The 22,027-nt window shown below is 45.4% G+C and overlaps 1 protein-coding gene across 1 annotated transcript in view; it reads right to left on the reverse strand.

Annotated features, from left to right (window-relative positions):
- RAB15 (RAB15, member RAS oncogene family) overlaps window positions 1–22,027 on the reverse strand; it is a 108,341-nt gene that overhangs the window by 33,437 nt on the left and 52,877 nt on the right. Inside the window, exons 4-5 of the mRNA XM_075329671.1 lie at window positions 13,438–13,515; window positions 1,420–1,509 (exon numbers count right to left, since the gene is read on the reverse strand). Of these exons, the coding sequence (XP_075185786.1) occupies window positions 1,420–1,509; window positions 13,438–13,515 (168 nt within the window). The remainder of the gene's footprint in view (window positions 1–1,419; window positions 1,510–13,437; window positions 13,516–22,027) is intronic.

The raw sequence follows: 22,027 nt of genomic DNA on the forward strand, positions 1-22,027 counted from the left end.
GGTGACATCGCTCCTTTCCACAATATTGCTGCTGCTGCCGGTACAATGTTGTTCCTCGTTCCTGCAGCACCACACATCGCTGTGTGTGAAGCCGCAGGAACGACGAAAATCTCCTAACCTGCGTCCCGCCAGCAATGCGGAAGGAAGGAGGTGGGCGGGATGTTATGTCCCGCTCATTTCCGCCCCTCCGCTTCTATTGGCCGGCCGCTTAGTGATGTCGCTGTGACGCTGAACGCACCTCCCCCTTGAAGAAGGGATTGTTCGGCGGTCACAGTGACGTCGCCGACCAGGTATGTGCGTATGAAGCTGCCGTAGCGATAATGTTCGCTACTGCAGCAATCACCACATATCGCATGTGCGACGGGGGCGGGTGCTATCGCGCTAGACATCGCTAGCGATGTCGCAGCGTGTAAAGCCCGCCTAAGATCTATTGATTCAATCAACTTGAAAATGATCTGTGTGTGAAAACCCCTTTAAGCCCTTTGCTTATTTTAACTGTTCCCAATTATACAGTATATTCGCGGCTCACTGGGGAGAATGTGATTTCCCTTCTACTCCTGACATCTATAAAATGTGCGGTGAACTTACTACACATTTCATCCCCTTTGAGAGAGGAGACATGGTTGCCATAGAAACAGTATCCCCTAATACGAGGATTTTCAAGGCTACTTTTGGAGCCAGCACTAGACAGGTTAACCATTTTCCATCTCCAAAGAGATATTTGATTTCTATGCACTAGAAGTGGTGTAAAGACATCAAACTTTGTGAAGCATTTTTAGAAGATCTGCCATGATTGTCCTATGTGTAAGGAATCGGGCACTAGGCCTTCATAAGCAGCTCTCCCTGAACGCCATATTTTATCACCATATCTACATCAGGAAACTAGTGTGATTACATGGATTAATCTTCCATTTCTATTTATTGACTTCATATTGTCTGGGTGAGGTGAGGGATGGGGGCGGTTGCCCTGAGTGCATATTTCCTATGGGCAAAAAACCATATTGGCATCAACATGGCGCCAATATAGTTGGATCCCTGCTCTACCACAGTTTCTATTGTATTAGGTAAAAATAAAGTATATTTTGTAACAGGGGGTGGCACAAAGATGGTATTATTACTTTTGAGAGGGAACTCGGGGGTGGGGTCGGGGTAGTAAAGGGACATCCTTCCTTTAGAAGGGTGCATTAATACTTTTTAACGAGGGCACTTGGGGAAATGGACCAAGGGTGCCCTCTTGAGGTATTAGTACCGGGTTATGGGTGTTCTAGTTTTTTTGCCACAAGCTCTGACACAGCAGGGAGTGGCGGCATAATGCGAGGCATAGGAACATCCGCTACTCTGGTAATTGTACCAGTCATTTACACTCCTTTGCCGTTCCAGTAGTTGACATTTTGTATATATATTTTATGCAGGACATACCTTCATCCCCTGGTGCTTCCCAACCTGCCTTTTTTGTTCTTCGTCAGCTTTGTTTCCAATCAATATTTTCTGGACGCCGTCAGGTGCATACTAAAAAGAAAAGTGCCTTTTACTACGCTGATCATGATGGTGATAATAGAATACAGGCGCAATCACAAGGCTTTATTCAATGCAAAAAAGGCCTGATGGCAATATATTGCGATGTGCTCATATAGGGCAATCCCAAAATATTGTATTGCTCAATTCCAGTTTCTAAAATAACATAACATTCTGTACATGAACATCGCTTCCTGGCATTAAATGGAAGCTGTCATCAGATTTCACATTATGAACTGTATACATTTTTGAAAATATAAAAGATTTGATGAGACTGATGTACTTGCTTTGAAAATTGATATCAGAATGGATAATTATATATATATATATATATATATATATATATATATATATATATATATATATATATATATATATATATATATATACACACACATACATACATACATACATACATACAGAAATATTTGGACAGTGACACAATCTTCGCGAGTTAAGCCAGCTTTACACCTTACAATTAGGTGTGCGATCTCGTATGCGATGTGACACGCCCAGGTCGCATATGCGATTGAATGAGATTGCACATAGGTCGTTCATTTGCTGTCACACGTGCGTTAGTAGTCTATGTTAAATTGATCAATTTTGTGTGCGATCCTTTAGATCATGTGTTCTGTGACGTATGCATTGGACACCCTTTTTTTTTTTTTTATTTATTGACTTGCCAAGCGTGTGTAATGTGTAGGGATACGTTTTTACTATGTCATCTGCCATTCAGCGCTGCTACATGGCCGCTGACAGCAGACACAGACAGCCATGTAGCAGAGCTGAATGGCCGCTGACAGCAGACACAGACAGAGCCGCACTGTCAGAATGAACTCGGGTGAACTTCACCTGACTTCACGGTCATGCTGCGGCTCTGTCTGTGTCGCGCCCTGATTAGCGGTCACCTGTGAAGGATTCACCGGTGACCGCTAAACTCCTGAGTAAGTGAATTGAGCAGCCCTCTCTCATACTCACCGATCCCCGACTCTGCACGGCATTCACACTGCTCCGGCGGCTTTTACTGTTTTGAAAAAGCCGGCCGCCCATTAAACAATCTCGTATTCCCTGCTTTACCCGCCCACCGGCGCCTATGATTGGTTACAGTGAGACACGCCCCCACGCTGAGACACGCCCCCACGCTGAGTGACAGGTGTCACACTGCACCCAATCACAGCAGCCGGTGGGCGTGTCTATACTGTGTAGTGAAATAAATAATTAAATAATTAAAAAAAACGGCGTGCGGTCCCCCCCAATTTTAAAACCAGCCAGATAAAGCCATACGGCTGAAGGCTGGTATTCTCAGGATGGGGAGCTCCACGTTATGGGGAGCCCCCCAGCCTAACAATATCAGCCAACAGCCGCCCAGAATTGCCGCATACATTAGATGCGACAGTTCTGGGACTGTACCCGGCTCTTCCCGATTTGCCCTGGTGCGTTGGCAAATCGGGGTAATAAGGAGTTATTGGCAGCCCATAGCTGCCAATAAGTCCTAGATTAATCATGTCAGGCGTCTATGAGACACCCTCCATGATTAATCTGTAAATTACAGTAAATAAACACACACACCCGAAAAATCCTTTATTAGAAATAAAAAACACAAACATATACCCTGGTTCACCACTTTAATCAGCCCCAAAAAGCCCTCCTTGTCCGGCGTACTCCAGGATGGTCCAGCGTCACGTCCAGCTGTGCTGCATGAAGGTGACAGGAGCTGCAGAATACACCGCCGCTCCTATCAGCTCCACACAGTAAATGAAGACAGCCGCGCGATCAGCTGAGCTGTCACTGAGGTTACCCGCTGTCACTGGATCCAGAGGTGGATGCAGCGGTGGCCGCGGGTAAGCTCAGTGACCGCTCAGCTGATCGCGCTAGTCACCGCTGCTCCTCTCACCTCCACGCAGCAACTGAGGTGAGTAGCGCGATCAGCTGAGCTGTCACTGAGGTTACCGCTGCATCCACCGCTGGATCCAGTGACAGCGGGTAACCTCAGTGACAGCTCAGCTGATCGCCGGCTGTCTTCATTTGCTGTGTGGAGGTGACCGGAGCGGCTGTGTCTGCTGCAGCTCCGGTCACCTCCATGCAGCTGCGCTGGAAGCGACGCTGGAGCATCCTGGATTACGCCGGACAAGGAGGGCTTTTTGGGGCTGATTAAAGTGGTTAACCAGGGTATATGTTTGTGTTTTTTATTTATAATAAAGGATTTTTTCGTGTGTGTGTGTTTATTTACTGTAATTTACAGATTAATCATGGAAGGTGTCTCATAGACGCCTGACATGATTAATCTAGGACTTATTGGCAGCTATGGGCTGCCAATAACTCCTTATTACCCCGATTTGCCAACGCACCAGGGCAAATCGGGAAGAGCCGGGTACAGTCCCTGAACTGCCGCATATAATGTATGCGGCAATTCTGGGCGGCTGTTGGCTGATATTGTTAGGCTGGGGGGCTCCCCATAACGTGGAGCTCCCCATCCTGAGAATACCAGCCTTCAGCCGTATGGCTTTATCTGGCTGGTTTTAAAATTGGGGGGGACCGCACGCCTTTTTTTTTAATTATTTAATTATTTATTTCACTGCACAGAATAGACACGCCCACCGGCTGCTGTGATTGGGTGCAGTGTGACACCTGTCACTCAGCGTGGGGGCGTGTCTCACTGTAACCAATCATAGGCGCCGGTGGGCGGGTAAAGCAGGGAATACGAGATTGTTTAATGGGCGGCCGGCTTTTTCAAAACAGTAAAAGCCGCTGGAGCAGTGTGAATGCCGTGCAGAGCCGGGGATCGGGGATCGGTGAGTATATGAGAGAGGGGGATAGACTGACATGGACAGAGAGTGAGGGACAGAGATAGTGACCGACTGACAGAGATTAGTGCATGACAGACATGGTGAGGCGCTTCAGAACGCAGCTTTTCAGCTGCGCTCTGAAGCGGACCTTTTTTAAGCTGCGGTGCAGAGCGCACACCTGCGCACATAGCATCAGACACCAAAATCGTATGAGGGATGTCACACGTTACAATTGACTAGGTTCATACAACAAAACGTCCAATGTATGAGGAATAAACGACGTGTATGCGATCACCGTATTTTCATTCAATCTTGATTGCACGTAGGTTTCACACGCAAATACGTCACGAACGATGCAGGATGTGCGTCACTTACAACTTGACCCCGACGACGGATTGAAAGATCTATTGAAGCGTGTAAACCAGGCTTTAGGCTCTGCATGCCACCACATTGGATTTGAAATGAAATCTCTACAACAGAATTCAAGTGCAGATTGTAACGTTTAATTTGAAGGTTTGAACAAAAATATCTGATAGAAATTGTAGGAATTGTACACATTTCTTTACAAACACTCCACATTTTAGGAGGTCAAAAGTAATTGGACAAATAAACCAAACCCAAACAAAATATTTTTATTTTCAATATTTTGTTGCGAATCCTTTGGAGGCAATCACTGCCTTAAGTCTGGAACCCATGGACATCACCAAACGCTGGGTTTCCACCTTCTTAATGCTTTGCCAGGCCTTTACAGCCGCAGCCTTCAGGTCTTGCTTGTTTGTGGGTCTTTCCGTCTTAAGTCTGGATTTGAGCAAGTGAAATGCATGCTCAATTGGGTTAAGATCTGGTGATTGACTTGGCCATTGCAGAATGTTCCACTTTTTTGCACTCATGAACTCCTGGGTAGCTTTGGCTGTATGCTTGGGGTCATTGTCCATCTATACTATGAAGCGCCGTCCGATCAACTTTGCGGCATTTGGCTGAATCTGGGCTGAAAGTATATCCCGGTACACTTCAGAATTCATCCGGCTACTCTTGTCTGCGGTTATGTCATCAATAAACACAAGTGACCCAGTGCCATTGAAAGCCATGCATGCCCATGCCGTCACGTTGCCTCCACCATGTTTTACAGAGGATATGGTGTGCCTTGGATCATGTGCCGTTCCCTTTCTTCTCCAAACTTTTTTCTTCCCATCATTCTGGTACAGGTTGATCTTTGTCTCATCTGTCCATAGAATACTTTTCCAGAACTGAGCTGGCTTCATGAGGTGTTTTTCAGCAAATTTAACTCTGGCCTGTCTATTTTTGGAATTGATGAATGGTTTGCATCTAGATGTGAACCCTTTGTGTTTACTTTCATGGAGTCTTCTCCTTACTGTTGACTTAGAGACAGATACACCTACTTCACTGAGAGTGTTCTGGACTTCAGTTGATGTTGTGAACGGGTTCTTCTTCACCAAAGAAAGTATGCGGCGATCATCCACCACTGTTGTCATCCGTGGACGCCCAGGCCTTTTTGAGTTCCCAAGCTCACCAGTCAATTCCTTTTTTCTCAGAATGTACCCGACTGTTGATTTTGCTACTCCAAGCATGTCTGCTATCTCTCTGACGGATTTTTTCTTTTTTTTCAGCCTCAGGATGTTCTGCTTCACCTCAATTGAGAGTTCCTTAGACCGCATGTTGTCTGGTCACAGCAACAGCTTCCAAATGCAAAACCACACACCTGTAATCAACCCCAGACCTTTTAACTACTTCATTGATTACAGGTTAACGAGGGAGACGCCTTCAGAGTTAATTGCAGCCCTTAGAGTCCCTTGTCCAATTACTTTTGGTCCCTTTAAAAAGAGGAGGCTATGCATTACAGAGCTATGATTCCTAAACCATTTCTCCGATCTGGATGTGAAAACTCTCATATTGCAGCTGGGAGTGTGCACTTTCAGCCCATATTATATATAGAATTGTATTTCTGAACATGTTTTTGTAAACAGCTAAAATAACAAAACTTGAGTCACTGTCCAAATATTTCTGGACCTAACTGTGTATATATATATATATATATATATTTTTTTTTTTAATATTAGGTAGGGAAAATGTTACAGCTATTCTGACATGGACATTCAAGGTACGTACAAAAGCCTGAATAGGCCTAAAGTCTACTTGAATGGGAACTGGTTATGTGAAGAAAAAAAAAAAATGGGAAAAAAACGCTATTAACCTGGGGTTAGTCTGGAGGTTAATGAACCTGACCGGTGGCTGCACAGACAGCACTGCAGGGAGGAAATTAGCTTTACCCTTCCTGGCAGCAGTCTTCAGTTTCGTCCACAGCAGGGGGGGGGGGGGGCGAGCAGTTTCAGCCACAGAGGAAGTGGGGGGGGGGGGGGGGTGGAAGCAGTTTCAGTTATAGCGGGAGGGGGGAGCAGTTTTTTCAGCCATAGAGGGAGTGGGGGCAGTTTCAGCCATAGCGGGGAGGGGGGGGTTTGGAGCCATGGTTTGGGGTTCGGGGCATTGTCAGCCAAAGCGGGGGGGGGGGACAGATCACGTTCAGCCATAGTGGAGAGAGGTCAGAGCAATTTCAGCCATTCAGCCATAGCGGGAGGGTGGGGGGTCAGAGCAGTTTCAGCAATAGTGAGGGGAGGTCGCCGCAGTGTATAGTGACCAGCGGACGTAACCATGCCCCGCCAGCATAGCGGGGGGGGGGGGGGGATGTTGCCATGGTGGGGGTGGGGGTTCGGGGCATTGTCAGCCAAAGCGGGGGTGGGGACGGATCACTTTCAGCCATAGCGGGGAGAAGTCAGAGCAGTTTCAGCCAAAGCGGGGGGTGGGGGATCAGAGCAGTTTTAGCAATAGTGAAGGCAGGTCGCCGCACTGTCAGTCACTGCTCAGTGTATAGTGACCGGCGGTTGTAACCATGCCCCCCCCCCAGCACCGACTGACAGCCAGCTCTAGTGCAAAGCTTTAATGCTGAGCTGTCAGTCAATGCCAGGGGTGCGGTTAAGGCTGCCGCTCACTATACATCGAGAGGTGAAAAAAATTGCACCAGCACCACCGCTATGAGAAAGTCAAATGCTGTCAGGAGGATTAAAAGTTTATTTCCTCCTGGCAGTGGGCAAGTTCAGAATGCTATTAAACTGAATATTAACCTCATATGTGCAGGTTAATAGTCGGGTTTTTCACATGACAGGTTCCCTTTAATAATGTATGCGGTTTGTACTGTGAAATCTGGTGACAAATCCCCTTCATCGTAATGCATACACTAACGAGTAATTGTCATTTTAGTTTTATTTTCATAAATCAATGCACATTGAAATGAACTTTGTAATATACCTTATCAGAGAAATCTGCTTTCTCCCGCTGGACTGACTGACTATTCCAAATTCATGAGTAAAATCTGTTTCACTGAATAGAGAGACTTTCCCAAAGCAGAGATCGGAGAGGACAGTTGGTGCTTATAAAGTTCTATGGAGATCTGTAACTGTCGCTTAAGAACAGGATATCCGTCTGTCTTTTAGCTCCTCCGTCCTCCATAAAAGTTAAGCACCAACTCAACTATCATCTCTTATCTGAGTAATGGGAAGATCTGGCTTCATTAAAAACAGATTTTATAGCTTTTACCTGTGAATTGACTGCGAATGATCAGTCCAGGAGAAGAAACGTGCATATGTTTCTTATAAGATATATTACATTATTGCTTAGTTTCATCTTACTATAAATTTATGAAATGAAAATTGTTACTCTTTACACAGTGTTAACATGTTATCTGAGTAAGTTGCTAAATGGCCATATTAATTATAACCTGCCATGTAATGTATGAGATCTGTGTGTAGGAGGTGCGAGATGATCTTTAATAACAACATGCTGTTCTTCAGTGGTTGTCACTCATCCGCCTCCTCATCGCAATGCACTTAACAGTACTATCGGCTCAAAATCATTTTTTTTTCTGCAAAGCTTTTAGTTGTTCTAAGAAATGCCCTCACATTACACATGACCACAAGCAGCGAGATAATGGGGCACAACGGCAAAGCTATCAAGTGCAAATATTGAAGAATCAGATTTAGATTTGGAGATAGAGCACCTCTTCAACGCAAGGTAACATTAGAATTATAAAACTGGCCCAAAAAGCGTCTTAACTTATCTTTGTCGTTAAAGTGTAATTTAGGAACTCACGACTGTCTTATTGCCTTTCATTAGCTGTAGGAGGATCTAACATTATTGACCTGGCTCTGCTACGATGTCAATTTCTCCTTATCTTTTCCTCCAGAAACAGAAAAGTCTAAATTACCAAAAGCTGCAGTCTGTAATGGGAGCAATGAGTGATTGCGAGGAAGATGAATATCCTCCAAGTCAGTAGGTCACAGATGTAACACTTAAGACCCCAATAAACATTAAAGAGAGAGAGTCTATCAGCAGAAAGACTGTCCAAACCAAGCATAGACAAAACAATCACTGCTATTTCATCCTTCTTCTCGGCGCGATTCCTAAAACTTAACATGGACAAAACAGAGTTTATTGTCTTTCCTCCTCCTCACTCATCTCCTCCAACAAGCCTTTCCATCACACTTGATGGTTGCTCACTCTCCCCAGTCTCACAAGCTCGTTGCCTTGGAGTGACCCTCGACTCTGCTCTATCCTTCAAGCCACACATCCAAGCCCTCTTCACCTCATGCCGATTACAACTCAAAAATATCTCCCGGATCCGTGCTTTTCTTAACCAAGAATCTGCAAAAACATTAGTGCATGCCCTCATCATCTCCCGCCTCGACTACTGCAACCTCCTGCTCTCTGGCCTCCCTTCCAACACTCTTGCACCCCTCCAATCTATCCTAAACTCTGCAGCCCGCTTAATCCACCTCTCCCCTCGCTACTCCCCAGCCTCGCCACTCTGCCAATCCCTTCACTGGCTTCCCATCGCCCAACGACTCCAGTTCAAAACATTAACCATGACATACAAAGCCATGCACAACCTGTCTCCTCCCTACATCTGTGACCTAGTCTCCCGGTACCTACCTGCACGCAACCTTAGATCCTCACAAGATCTCCTTCTCTGCTCCTCTCTTATCTCCTCTTCCCACAATCGTGTACAAGATTTCTCCCGTGCATCCCCCATACTCTGGAACGCTCTACCTCAGCACATCAGACTCTCCACGACCGTGGAAAGCTTCAAGAGGAACCTCAAGACCCACCTCTTCCAACAAGCCTACAACCTACAATAGCCTTCAGCCCAGTAGACCACTGCGCAACCAGCTCTGTCCTCACCTATTGTACCATCACCCATTCCCTGTAGACTGTGAGCCCTCGCGGGCAGGGTCCTCTCTCCTCCTATACCAGTCTGTCTTGTACTGTTAATGATTGTTGTACGTATACCCTCTTTCACTTGTAAAGCGCCATGGAATAAATGGCGCTATAATAATAAATAATAATAATAATAATAATCACTGATCTCGGGGAGATCAGCCAGAGAAAACACTACAGTCAGCCAACGAGGGCGCTCAACACAGTGAAATCCTAGGTCCATTGCCCCCTGGGAAATCTGCAAGTCAAAAAAGTCCAAGGAGCCTCTGTTAGAAGTCTTGACACAGAAACTAGCCAGATATCCCTCCGGGAAGGACACAGCCAAGGGTATTCCCTTGTCATATCTTTAAACTTGTCAAAGAGTTGGATACTGACTAAAAGGGCCACTTAATATGGTGGTTACAGTGGTTTCCTAAAAAGAGCCAGTCCTTGGCTGGGTCCATCCCGGAAGGATATCTGGCTAGTTTTTGTGTCGAGACGCCTAACAGAGTCTCCACAGACTTTTTTGATTTGCATATTTCCCAGGGGGCAATGCACCTAGGATTTCACAGTGTTGAGCGCCCTCGTTGGCTGCCAGCAGTGTTTTCTCTGGCTGGTCTCCCCGAGATCAGTGATTGTTTTGTCTTGTTGGTCTACTATGCATTGCTCCCACCTAGCCAGAATCCTACTCCACACTGATGAGGGGCAATACCCCGAAACAGCTGTCTGTGGATGGATACCTGGCCTTGGTAATTCCCTGGTCATATCTTTAAACTTGTCAAAGAGTTGGATATTGACTAAAAGGGCCACTTAATATGGTGGTTACGGTGGTTTCCTAAAAAGAGCCACTCCTTGGCTGGGTCCTTCCCGGAGGGATAGCTGGCTGGTTTCTGTGTTAAGACTCCAAACAGAGGCTTCACGGACTTTTTTGATTTGCAAACCAAGCATAGGCTCACCGTGCATCACGGCAGGGCAAAACATTCAAGTGCACCTTCCCACCTGCCTGGTTTTCCACCCCCCCCCTTCTTCAAATGACAGCTTTGACTTCATAGACCCAGATAAGGGTGGAGATAGGTAGAAAACAAGCAGCTGGGAAGGTGCACTTAAATGTTTAGCCCCGCCATGATGCACCGAACGCCTGTACTTGGTTTGAACAGTCATTCTGTGCTGACAGTCCCTTTCAAGGGATTCTGTTCTTGGTTTGGACAGTCAGTCTGTTCCAACAAAGACTCCTTTGAAAGGGACTGTAGGCACAGAATGACTGTCCAAACCAAGTACAGCTGCTCGGTGCATCATGGTGTGGCCAAACAGTTTAGTGCACCTTCCCACCTGCTTGTTGTCCTCCCTCTATCTCCATCCTTCTCTGGCTCCATCATGCCAAAACTGTCAAAGAAGAAAAAGGGGGGGGGGGGGTGATGCAGTTTGAGGGGAAAAACAAGCAGGTGGTAGGGTGTACTTAAATGTTTGGCCACGCTATGGTGCACAGAACACCTGTACTTTGTTTTAACAGTAACATTTGTGCTGACGGAGTGTTTGTTACAACAGAATATGTTTCTAAACCAAGCGCTCGGTGCATCAGGGCGTGGCCGAACATATGTGCACCTTCCCACCTGCTTGTGCTCCATTTATCTCCGCCTCTCTCTGGCTCTATGACGTCAAAGCTGTCAATCAAAAGGGAGGGGGGGGGGGAGAGGAGATTAATTGATGGAAAACAAGCAAGTGGAAAGGTGCGCTTCAATGTTTGGCCACTACATGACGCACTGTGCTTGGTTTGAGCAGTCACTCTGTTGTAGAAGACATTCTTTAAAGGAGTTGTCCACTTCTCAGACAATCCCTACTCATACCTCTCGTTTGCCCCCGTAAAAAACACAAATCAGCCTATACTCCCCTCCAGTACGTCTACGATTCCAGCCATGTCTGAAATCACGTTCCCAGGACATTCAAGCAGGAAGTCAGTGTAGCATTCACTTCCTGCTCAAATGTCTGAAGGCAGGGAGAAGGAAGCCAGAACTGATTGGTTGCAGGGCTTGTGTGTTAATATCACATGGGCCCTAGGAACGCGGCTTCAGACATCGGTGGAACCATGGATGCATCGGAGGTGAGTATAGGCTTATTTATATTTATGGGGGGCAAACATGGTGAATGAGAAGGGGTTGCCAAGTCATGCACATCCACTTGGAAAGTAAAGCCACTGATGTGTATGGGGACTTCCAATAGTTGATGTTGGAGTGGGGGTGGGGGTGAAGCTAAGCCCAACGCTCATGTATGGGGTAGTCGGGAGAGATAGCTGGCTGTTGACCCAACAACCAGCAGTTCTCTTACTTATATAGCAGACTTAAATAGAGTAAGTTTAATTTTTATCTTTTTTCACAATGAAATAGTTTCACATGAAGATGAAGTTTGCAATATATCTTAACAGAGAAATCCACTTATTTCTCAAAATTCTTAATTCACAAGTAGAATTTGTGTTCAGTGAATACAGATTGTCCCATCATGGAAATAGGAGACAAAGTTCCAAAGTTTCTAGCGATCCCACCAGTGATCCTGGCCTGGCCGGGATCGCTGGAAAGTCGCTGGTGAGCTGTCAAACAGGCAGATCTGGCCAACGACGCAGCAGCGATACGGACCTGCAGAATGACTTCGCTGGTCGTTGGGGACGTGTCATACAGCAGCTATTTGACGACTCACACCTATGTTAGGAACTTGGTGTTTTGCGCTGAAGCCACCTAGGTGTCCTTTTTAAACGCCCCCCTCAGCTCCGATTGGTGATGGGTAGTACGTTCTTATTGGCGACCCCAAGCTTGGAAAGATTGGCAACAGTCGCGCTTGTATATCCTTTGTTCCTGAGCTCCTGTTGCTTAGCGGATCTTTGTAGAGTTCTCTGTGCGGCGACTCCACACTGGTTTATCTATACAGCATCAATCACATGATGCTTACCGTATAGGCTTTATAGTATTGCAGACTGGAGAACTTTCTAATGATCCGCAAACCAGCATGCTCAGGAACAAGGTAGCTTTGAAACAAAAGGACGGAAGTGCTAAAGATGCCTTTTCAGTGAAAGCTGCCCAATCAGAACGCAACAGAGACCACAAATCGGAGGTAAGGGGGCGGGAAAGGGAACGCTATAGCATGCCTGCGGGCTGGGTTCTAAGTTCTAAGTCGCTAACGATGTAGTACTAGTGTCAAACACACCGATGCATGCTGCGCAGCGAAAAACAAAAAGGACCAAAAAAATGGTCCTGAAAGATTTGTAGCGATCAGCTACCTCACAGCGGGGGCCAGGTCGCTGATGTGTGTCACACACTGCAATGTCTCTGGGGAGGACGCTATTACGTCACGAAACCGGTGACGTTACAGCGATACCGCTAGCGATGTTGCAGTTTGTAAAGGGGCCTTAACTTTCAAGAGAACTTGCAGCAGAATGTGTGTCTACCTCTGGTTCCGCTCTCCTGCTTCCTTCATATATTTTACAATTTTAACCCATGACTTGGAAGTGAAAAATCAACCCAGGAAGAGAAAGATTAAAAAGTTGTCTAACGTCACATGTACTATTGATTTAGGACAAAAACTATAACAATGGTTACCCTTAAGTGTATGGTCGTGCATGCACCAGGTTTTTTTTTTTTCTATGGAGAATAGGTTGAAATACAGCACAAACATTGTGAATGAGACTTGACAAAAGGGGAAAATCCGCAGCGTATTAATATTCTGCGCAGATTTGAAATTCACAGCACGTCGATTTATATTCCGGATTTCACCGTTGCATAATTTACTGCAATTGTCACACTGCGGAATTTTCGATACTGTTACAGTAATTTTAAGATGTCAAACTTAAGTTTTATCATTTCATAACAGTTAGAATAAAACGTACCTCATCTACATCGCTGGCCCACTTCATTATATGCTGGTAGGAGCGTTCACTTGTTATGTCATATACTAGAAATATTCCCTTTAAAAATAGAAAAAGAAACTTATGCGAAAAAGTGGTAAACAATATTCCAAATACAAGTTTTGCATTGAGAACATGAACACCAAGTTATGAATAATGAAGGTTACCGGCTTCTGATAAGATCGGGAAATGCCAGCACTCGGAGGCTGTTGCAGGGACCTCAACTGATTAGAATGAAGGGATTGAGGTACTCACCTAGCACCGTACAGGATCTTAAAAAAGTATTCACATCCTGTACTTTTTCACGTTACACCCACAAACTTAAAATTTGTTTTGTTGGGATTGTATGTGATAGCAACACTACCTAGCAAGTACTTGTGAAGCGTAAAGCATCGATTTCTTACAAAATTCTAAAAATAAAAAACTGAAAATGGCGACGTGCATTTGTATTCAGCCCCCTTCAGTCAATACTTTGTAGGATCACCTTTGGCTGCAATTACTGCTGCAAGTATTTTGGGGGACGTCTTTACCAGCTTTGCACATTTGGAGCCAAATTGTTACCATTGTTTATTTACAAAATGTCTGTAGCTCCGCAAGATTGGAGATGTCTGAACAGCAATTTGTCACAGATTTTCAACGGGATTTAGGTCTGGACTGAGACTGGACCATTCACACATGAATATGATTTGATCTAAACCCTCTTTTGTAGCTCTGGCAGGAGGTTTAGGGTTGTTGTCCTGTCCTCCTGGAAGGTGAACCTACAGCCCAGTCTCAAATTTTATTTTACAGCCTCAGACAGGGTTTCCTCCAGGATTGCCCTATATTTAGGTCCATCCCTCTTCCCATTAACTCTAACCAACTTTCCTGTCTCTGCTGAAGAAAATCCTTCCCACAGCAGGATGCTGCCACCACCATGTGTGATAGTGGGGATGGAGTTTTCAGGGCGATGTGCAGTTTATGTTTTCTGCCACACAGAATTCTACTTTGGACTCATCTGACCAGAGCATCTTTTACCACATGCTTGTTATGTCCCATGTATTGCTTTTTGCAAATTGCAAACAGGACTTATGACTTTTTTTCAAAAAGGTCTTCTTGCCACTCTTAAATAAAGGCCAGATGTGTGGAGTATCAGACTAATAGTTGTCCTGTGGACAGATTTACCATTTGAGCTGTGAATCTCTGCAGCTCTTTCAGAGTGGCCATGGACCTCTTTAATTAGTTCTCTCCTTGCTTGGAATGTTCGTTTCGGTGGACAGCAATGTCTTGGAAGGTTTAAAATTGTGCCACACTCCTTCCATTTTTGAATGACTGATTGATCAGTTCTCCATGAGATGTTCAGAGCTTGGACTATTTTATAGCCTAACCCTGCTTTAACTTTTCTCCATAACTTTATCCCTGACCTGTCTGGTGTGTTCCTTGGTTTCCATGATAGTTTGATCCCTAATGTTCTCAAACCTCTGAGGCCTTCACAGAACAGCTCTAGTGATACTGAGAATACATTACATGTGGACTCAAATTGCTTATTAGATGACTTCTGTAGGAAATTGGTCACCCAGGATTTTATTTGGGGGTATCAGACTAAGGGGGCTGAATACAAAATGTGGCAATTTTCAGATTTATATTCTTAAAATATTTAGAAAAGCATGTACCTTTATTTATAAGTCACAAATACTTGCTACTTATGTTGGTATCACAAGAAAAATCCCAATAAAAATATATTTAAGCATGTGAAAAAAAAAAAAAAAGAAAGAAATGGGGTATGAATAGTTTTTCAAGGCATTGTATGTTTGCATATTGGCCACAAATCTGTAACTGTAAGTCACTGTAGTGAAGTCCACCAGCACTCAAGGGACAGTATTATATATCACGTGAACACTGCAGCCTGTCTGTGGCTGCTGATGGGCTGCAGTGTTTACACTTCCCTTGTCCAAGGTTTTTAAGCATAGAAATTTCACAGACATAGCTGGAACACACACAAAAAAAACTAAAACAAAAAAAGCCTCTAAAAAACACATTGAAAGAAAGCCAGCGGAAACGGCTGCCGATGTGCATGAGGGCTTCCTAACTGTTGAGAAGAGGATCAAGCAGTTATATTTTTAGCAATAAAATTTTGCATGGGGGGGGACAGTATTAAAAATGGGGTGTCCGAGTAGCGAAAAAGTCTAAAGGGTGCTGTACACGCTGCGACATTGCTAACAATATATCGTCGGGGTCACGTAGTCAGTGACGCACATCCGGCGCCGTTAGCAACATTGCAGCGTGTGACACCAAGGAGCGACGATCAACGATCGCAAAAATGTGAAAATCGATGCTCGTTGACATGCTGTCCAGTTCCCAAATATCGTTGCTGCTACAGGTGCGATGTTGTTCGTCGCTCCTGCGACAGCACACATCGCTATGTGTGACACCGCAGGAACGATGAACATCTCCTTACCTGCATCCACCGGCAATGATCAAGGAAGGAGGTGGGCGGCATGTTCCGGCCACTCATGTCCGCCCCTCCTCTGCTATTGGATGGCTGCCGTGTGACGTCGCTGTGATGCCGCATGAACCGCCCCCTTAGGAGTCAGATCGCCGGCCAGAGCGACGTCACAGGAACGGTAAGTCCGTGTTACGGGTGTTAGCGATGTTGTGCGCCACGGCCAGCGATTTGCCCGTGACGCACAACCGACGGGGGCAGGTACACTCGCTAGTGATATTGGTACCGACATCGCAGCGTGTAAAGTGCCCTTAAGTCATTGTGATTCTCCACTTTGCCAAATCCATGCTATGATGAAGCAGAATATATGTTGAACAGTGTGTTTCCTTAGCCAGTGAGCATAATGTAATCAGGCCTACAGCAGTATCTATTGTCCTGTATCTATGGGGTTGTGTGTATACTGTTTCCCTCCGCAGGGGGCTGACCTAGGGAGAGGTGTAGGAATCAGCCACATGTACAGGGGGTTAGGGAGTTAGTTTATGCTGTGTCTGGTGAAGGGCTAGGATCTGTTGCTGCGGCCAGGTCCTGGTGCCCGTGTATGGACTATTGGACATTGAAGATCAGCTGCCACGCTGCTGGATTTAAGGAACTCATCTGAGGACTGTTGTTGCATTGTCCTTGGTGTCGGATTATCGGGTGGCGCCTCCGAACCCTGTTCTTTTGTTGCAGATTCTAAGGAACTATATTGATGTTTGGTGGCATCTTCTCCCAATCCCAATAAAGTTCCTTTAGATTATTCACCGGCCTACTGTCTCTGCCTGCTCAGTCACACACCCAGTCACAATAGGCTCAGTAGGTTTTCTTGCCTATGTAACATGACCGTGACATTTACTCATCACGATACTTTAGTTTTGCTTTTAAGACAACTGAAAGTTCACCCTGCAGGTTGGTCCTAAGGACAGACATTCAGCCACGATGAACATTAGAGGTTAAAGCAGTTCTTCCAGCCATGGCTTGTAAATAGACACAAAAGGAACTCTGTTTTATCGTCCATAACAAATGGCAACATTTATGTACAGCATGCCCCATTAAATTAATGGTAATAAATGAAGCATGGGGACAGCCCTCATCAAAATTACTAATACAAATGATACCATTTGTGATAATGCATGAACAAGCAATATTTAGATAGCCAGCCAGCGCATAAAAGTGAAATTTATACTTGAATGTGTTGCATGCACCAGTAACTAAATTAACCAAAAATATGTGTTTTGCTATCTTTTTACAGTGTTCAGGTAAATAAGTGTTATTAAAGCTTAAAATATATACTGTATTCCACATTACAGTTTGTGGATACAGTTTACCTATGGGAATGGTCTCGTAACTAGTGATGAGCGGGCACTACCATGCTCAGTACTCTTAACTAGTACCCCCCGACGTACGTTTCCAAGTATTCTTCCTCAGGGGGCGTGACACACGCCCCCTGAGGAAGAATACTTTGAAACGTACGTCAGGGTAGAGGGACGATACAGCACTTATACTTTTGGTAATTATTACTGCTTTTTAGCACATTAGCACCTTATATTTTCGGCTAATTAATTGGTTAAATTTAGCTGAATACTCTGCCGTACCTTGCTGTTTGCCTTTATGTTGAGACTTTATAGTAATCACCGTGCATATATCTAGATCTCTGATGATTCAGTGTTTTTTCCGTTGATTTTCATGTGACTGTTTAAAAGTTAGCACTTGCACCTTGCACTTTGTCTTATTTAGAGATTTATTTCACTCCTATTTTTTTTATTTTTTGAGCAGTCAGCACATTGCACTTTGCTAATTTATAATTTTTTGCACTATCTATGCACTTTAAAGTGCTCTGATCACAAGTGTTATTATTTTTATTCTATATATTTATATATTTATGCATTCTGGCCTCTGGTTTGTAAATTATCAATTATTTCATTTTTTCACCGTCATACCAAGAATATTATTTCTATAAAAAAAATTTAAATTATTTTTAATGCATGAAGATCATTAGGAAAACACTATCTATATTCATATTTATATTATAATCTTTTTGCATGATTTCTAATAGAATATATTGCTTCATGTGATTTCTACTTATTTATTTGATAAACAGTTCGGCTTTGTATATATTCTGGTGCACGTTTTATTGTTATTCCCTCGTTTTTAAGCATCATTACTATTATTATTACCATTTTTTATCATTGATATGCATACTTTTAATATTTATTTAATAGATGAAACTTATTGAAATCACTGTTTTTCTTGTGGAGATTTTTTGCTCCTCAAAAGTTGTTTTGAATTTTGCTAACAGTGAATATTGAATTCAGACCTTTGTTGTTAATCATGCTCAGTACTCGTAACTAGTGATGAGCGGGCACTACCATGCTCAGTACTCGTAACTAGTGATGAGCGGGCACTACCATGCTCAGTACTCGTAACTAGTGATGAGCGGGCACTACCATGCTCAGGTGCTCAGTACTCGTAACTAGTGATGAGCGAGCACTACCATGCTCAGGTGCTCAGTACTTGTAACTAGTGATGAGCGGGCACTACCATGCTCAGGTGCTCAGTACTCGTAACTAGTGATGAGTGAGCACTACCATGCTCAGGTGCTCAGTACTCGTAACTAGTGATGAGTGGGCACTACCATGCTCAGGTGCTCAGTACTCGTAACTAGTGATGAGCGGGCACTACCATGCTCGGGTGCTCAGTACTCGTAACTAGTGATGAGCGGACACTACCATGCTCGGGTGCTCAGTACTGGTAACTAGTGATGAGCGAGCACTACCATGCTCGGGTGCTCAGTACTCGTAACTAGTGATGAGCGAGCACTACCATGCTCGGGTGTTCAGTACTCGTAACTAGTGATGAGCGGGCACTACCATGCTCAGGTGCTCAGTACTCGTAACTAGTGATGAGCGGGCACTACCATGCTCAGGTGCTCGGTACTCGTAACTAGTGATGAGCGGGCACTACCATGCTCAGGTGCTCAGTACTCGTAACTAGTGATGAGCGGGAACTACCATGCTCAGGTGCTCAGTACTCGTAACTAGTGATGAGCGGGCACTACCATGCTCAGGTGCTCAGTACTCGTAACTAGTGATGAGCGGGTACTACCATGCTCAGGTGCTCAGTACTCGTAACCAGTGATGAGCGGGCACTACCATGCTCGGGTGCTCAGTACTCGTAAGTAGTGATGAGCGAGCACTACCATGCTCAGTACTTGCAACTAGTGATGAGTGGGCACTACCATGCTCAGGTGCTCTGTACTCTTAACAAGCAGTTGCATGCTTGGATGGGCACGACTTGTGTACAGTGTATAATGGAGGTCAATGGGAGCTTGAGCATTTTTTCAGAAGATCTTCAGAAAAATGCTTGAGTTCCACATTGACTTTCATTATACTTAGTACAGGAGTCAAACCCGTCCAAGCATCTGACTGCTCGTTACTAATGATGGGCGAGCATGGTCAGCACTCAACAGAGCATTAGGATGCTCGGCTGAGTATCACGGGTGCTCGGATGCAACATCCGTGAAACAATTCACACAACGCATCATTGCATGATGTGAGCAGCCACCCCAGTAAGAGCCACTTGCAGTCTCTCGAATGGCTATCAGTCAGAATCAAAACTGTTTTTTAATGTAGTGTGTCAAATCCCCCACCCCCATAAAAAAACAAAAAAACAAAAACAAAAAAAAAAACATGCTCCCTCTCTGTAAATGCTCAGTTTATGACTGTATGTGGGCGGAGAGCCGAACTGGCCATTGACTTCCATTATACCAGTTACTCGAATTGAGCCCTTTCAGAGCGTCTGACCTGCTCAACTTGAGTAATGAGCACTCGAGCATTTGAGTGCTCGCCCATCACTATTCATTAAGAGTACCAAGCATGGTAGAGCTCGCTCATTACTACTGATTAGGCAATAATGGAGAATTTGATGCTCATGTACAATATATCTATTATGAGGTTTACTCCAAAAACAAAAAAAAGGAACACAATGCTATTTATAAAAAGTATAGGCTATATATAAACCCCTAAAATTAATCTTTAAAAGGGGACTGTCCGCACAAAAAAACTGCTCAGACAAAAGCACAGATGCTCTGTGCACCCTTGGTGTAGAGAAACAGCTCAGTGCATCTCTCCACCTAATTGTTTACCATCGGTCTTTGCCATTCTGTAACTTAAATTGACTGCTTTAGCATAACAGGAGTGACAGGAAGGCAGCAATGGGTGGAAATCAAGCTAGTGGGAAAGTGCACTGTAGAGTTCAGCCACACCACGGGTGTGTAGAGTGTCCTGAGGCTCCGTCACCACAGGGAATTGCATGGTTTAAGTTGTAATTCTCTCCCGGTTGAGAAGAGGTTAATCACTGGTTTCTGCCACTCACATAGAACATCTACCATGAGTCACCACATACAGGAAGCCAGACTGCAGGTGGGCACCATAGGAAGGGTAATTCCCCCAGCACCGCTGAGTCATTCCTGAGGTGGGGGCTGCTCTCAGTGAGTAGAAAGACAAAACAGTTTTACTTTTAGTCACAGAACAGTCTAAGCAAAGGAGCAACAGGTCCTCTGGGGGGGAGCTCCCCTCAGGGGGGACCACCCGGGATGCATGCCTAGGAGCTATATCGGGAAGGAGGAAAAAGTGCCAGAACATCTTGGGACTTGTAGTACCATGACTACTATAGAGAGTGCTTCACAAAACGTCTATAGCTATGATGGGCCCGACTGGAAGAGGGCGAGAGACAGAAGCGACTGGTGGAGATGCTGAGACACAGGAGACATGGCAGCTGGGAGGGAGCTTAACTGCTTCCACAGTGCCAGTGCAGTCGGGGAGCAGAACCCTCGGTTGGGGGAACCTTCATGGACAAACAAATCTGCAGGGTTTGGGGATTTCATGTCCCATCGCCTTCCACCCAATTTGCTGGAGCACAGTGACTTATAGGATCCGGGGGTCGGGTTTACAGCCAGGCCCCACGGCGAGGACCCGCGTCACCTGCATACGGGACAGGACACTTCACACAGACAGCGGAGTCCCCAAGTTGCTTCATGCCACGGGGAGCCATCAGTGCAAGGAGGAGCAGTCAGCGCAAGCAGTCATGCCACGGGGAGCAGTCAGCGCAAGGAGGAAGGTCTCTCACATTTCCACAGACACCGGTGATTGTCTCTGATTCACCCAGGACCGGCTGGAGTCCATCCATGGTGGCGGAAAGCGGCACCTCCAGGGACCTTTAAAAAAAGTGAGTAAGAAGAACTTTGAACCGCAGCCCCAGTATAGTCCTTGTCATTGCCGGCGCCTCCGCCCCTGCTCTTCAGCGCTGTCATCCGTCCCTATCATTCTAATGTTCCCTGGGGCTCGCTCTACCTTTGGGGAGCTGGACTATCTGGGCTGTGTTAACATCAGCCCTGGAGGAGAGCAACATCTCGCAGCCCCCCGTTCCCATCCAACACCGCTCCTGGAAGAGGAAAAGTCGCAGGAAGAGTTCACGGCTGAGAAGGCCGGGACCCCTGTCGCCACTGAAACCGGTGACACGCTTCCCAGAGACCCTTCACCCTCCTTCCATCCCCCTTTACACTGGACGTTTGTCCTTTACATGCAGCTGAAGGAGCCACAGAGCCGGGTCAGGCCAGTCACACCAACCCCACAAAACCACTGGCCCGGTGACGAGTAACCCCTGAGGCCCGGTGGGGCACTACAGGTGTACCGAGCGTCTATGCTTGGATTGAACAGTCATTTTGTCCTGAGAAAGTCCTCACTCAAACATCTGTGAAATCAAAATGTCAAAATAAATTTCTCATTTACCAGATTAAAATACAAAAAAATGAAATAAAAAAAAAAAAAAAAAAAAAAACAACCCACCCCTTTTTCTAATTTATTAACCCCACAAATACCCAGATTTGACATAATCCACACAAGGTCTCAACGATCCCAACTCTGCTGCATCCTGAAATCACATTGTGCGGGTACAGAGCATGACCGCAAGGTATGGCTGCAGTCAGAGACTGACTCAGTGCTATCACCATTCATAGCTGCAGCTCAGGTTATGTGCGGTCACAGCTGGAGGTTCCCCTCGTACCCCACCTGTGACCACAGGTAACTCACCTCCAGTGACCTCACCTCAGGTTAACTG

The sequence above is a fragment of the Anomaloglossus baeobatrachus genome, chromosome 12 (assembly GCF_048569485.1).
Source record: "Anomaloglossus baeobatrachus isolate aAnoBae1 chromosome 12, aAnoBae1.hap1, whole genome shotgun sequence".
Taxonomy (NCBI): Eukaryota; Metazoa; Chordata; class Amphibia; order Anura; family Aromobatidae; genus Anomaloglossus; species Anomaloglossus baeobatrachus.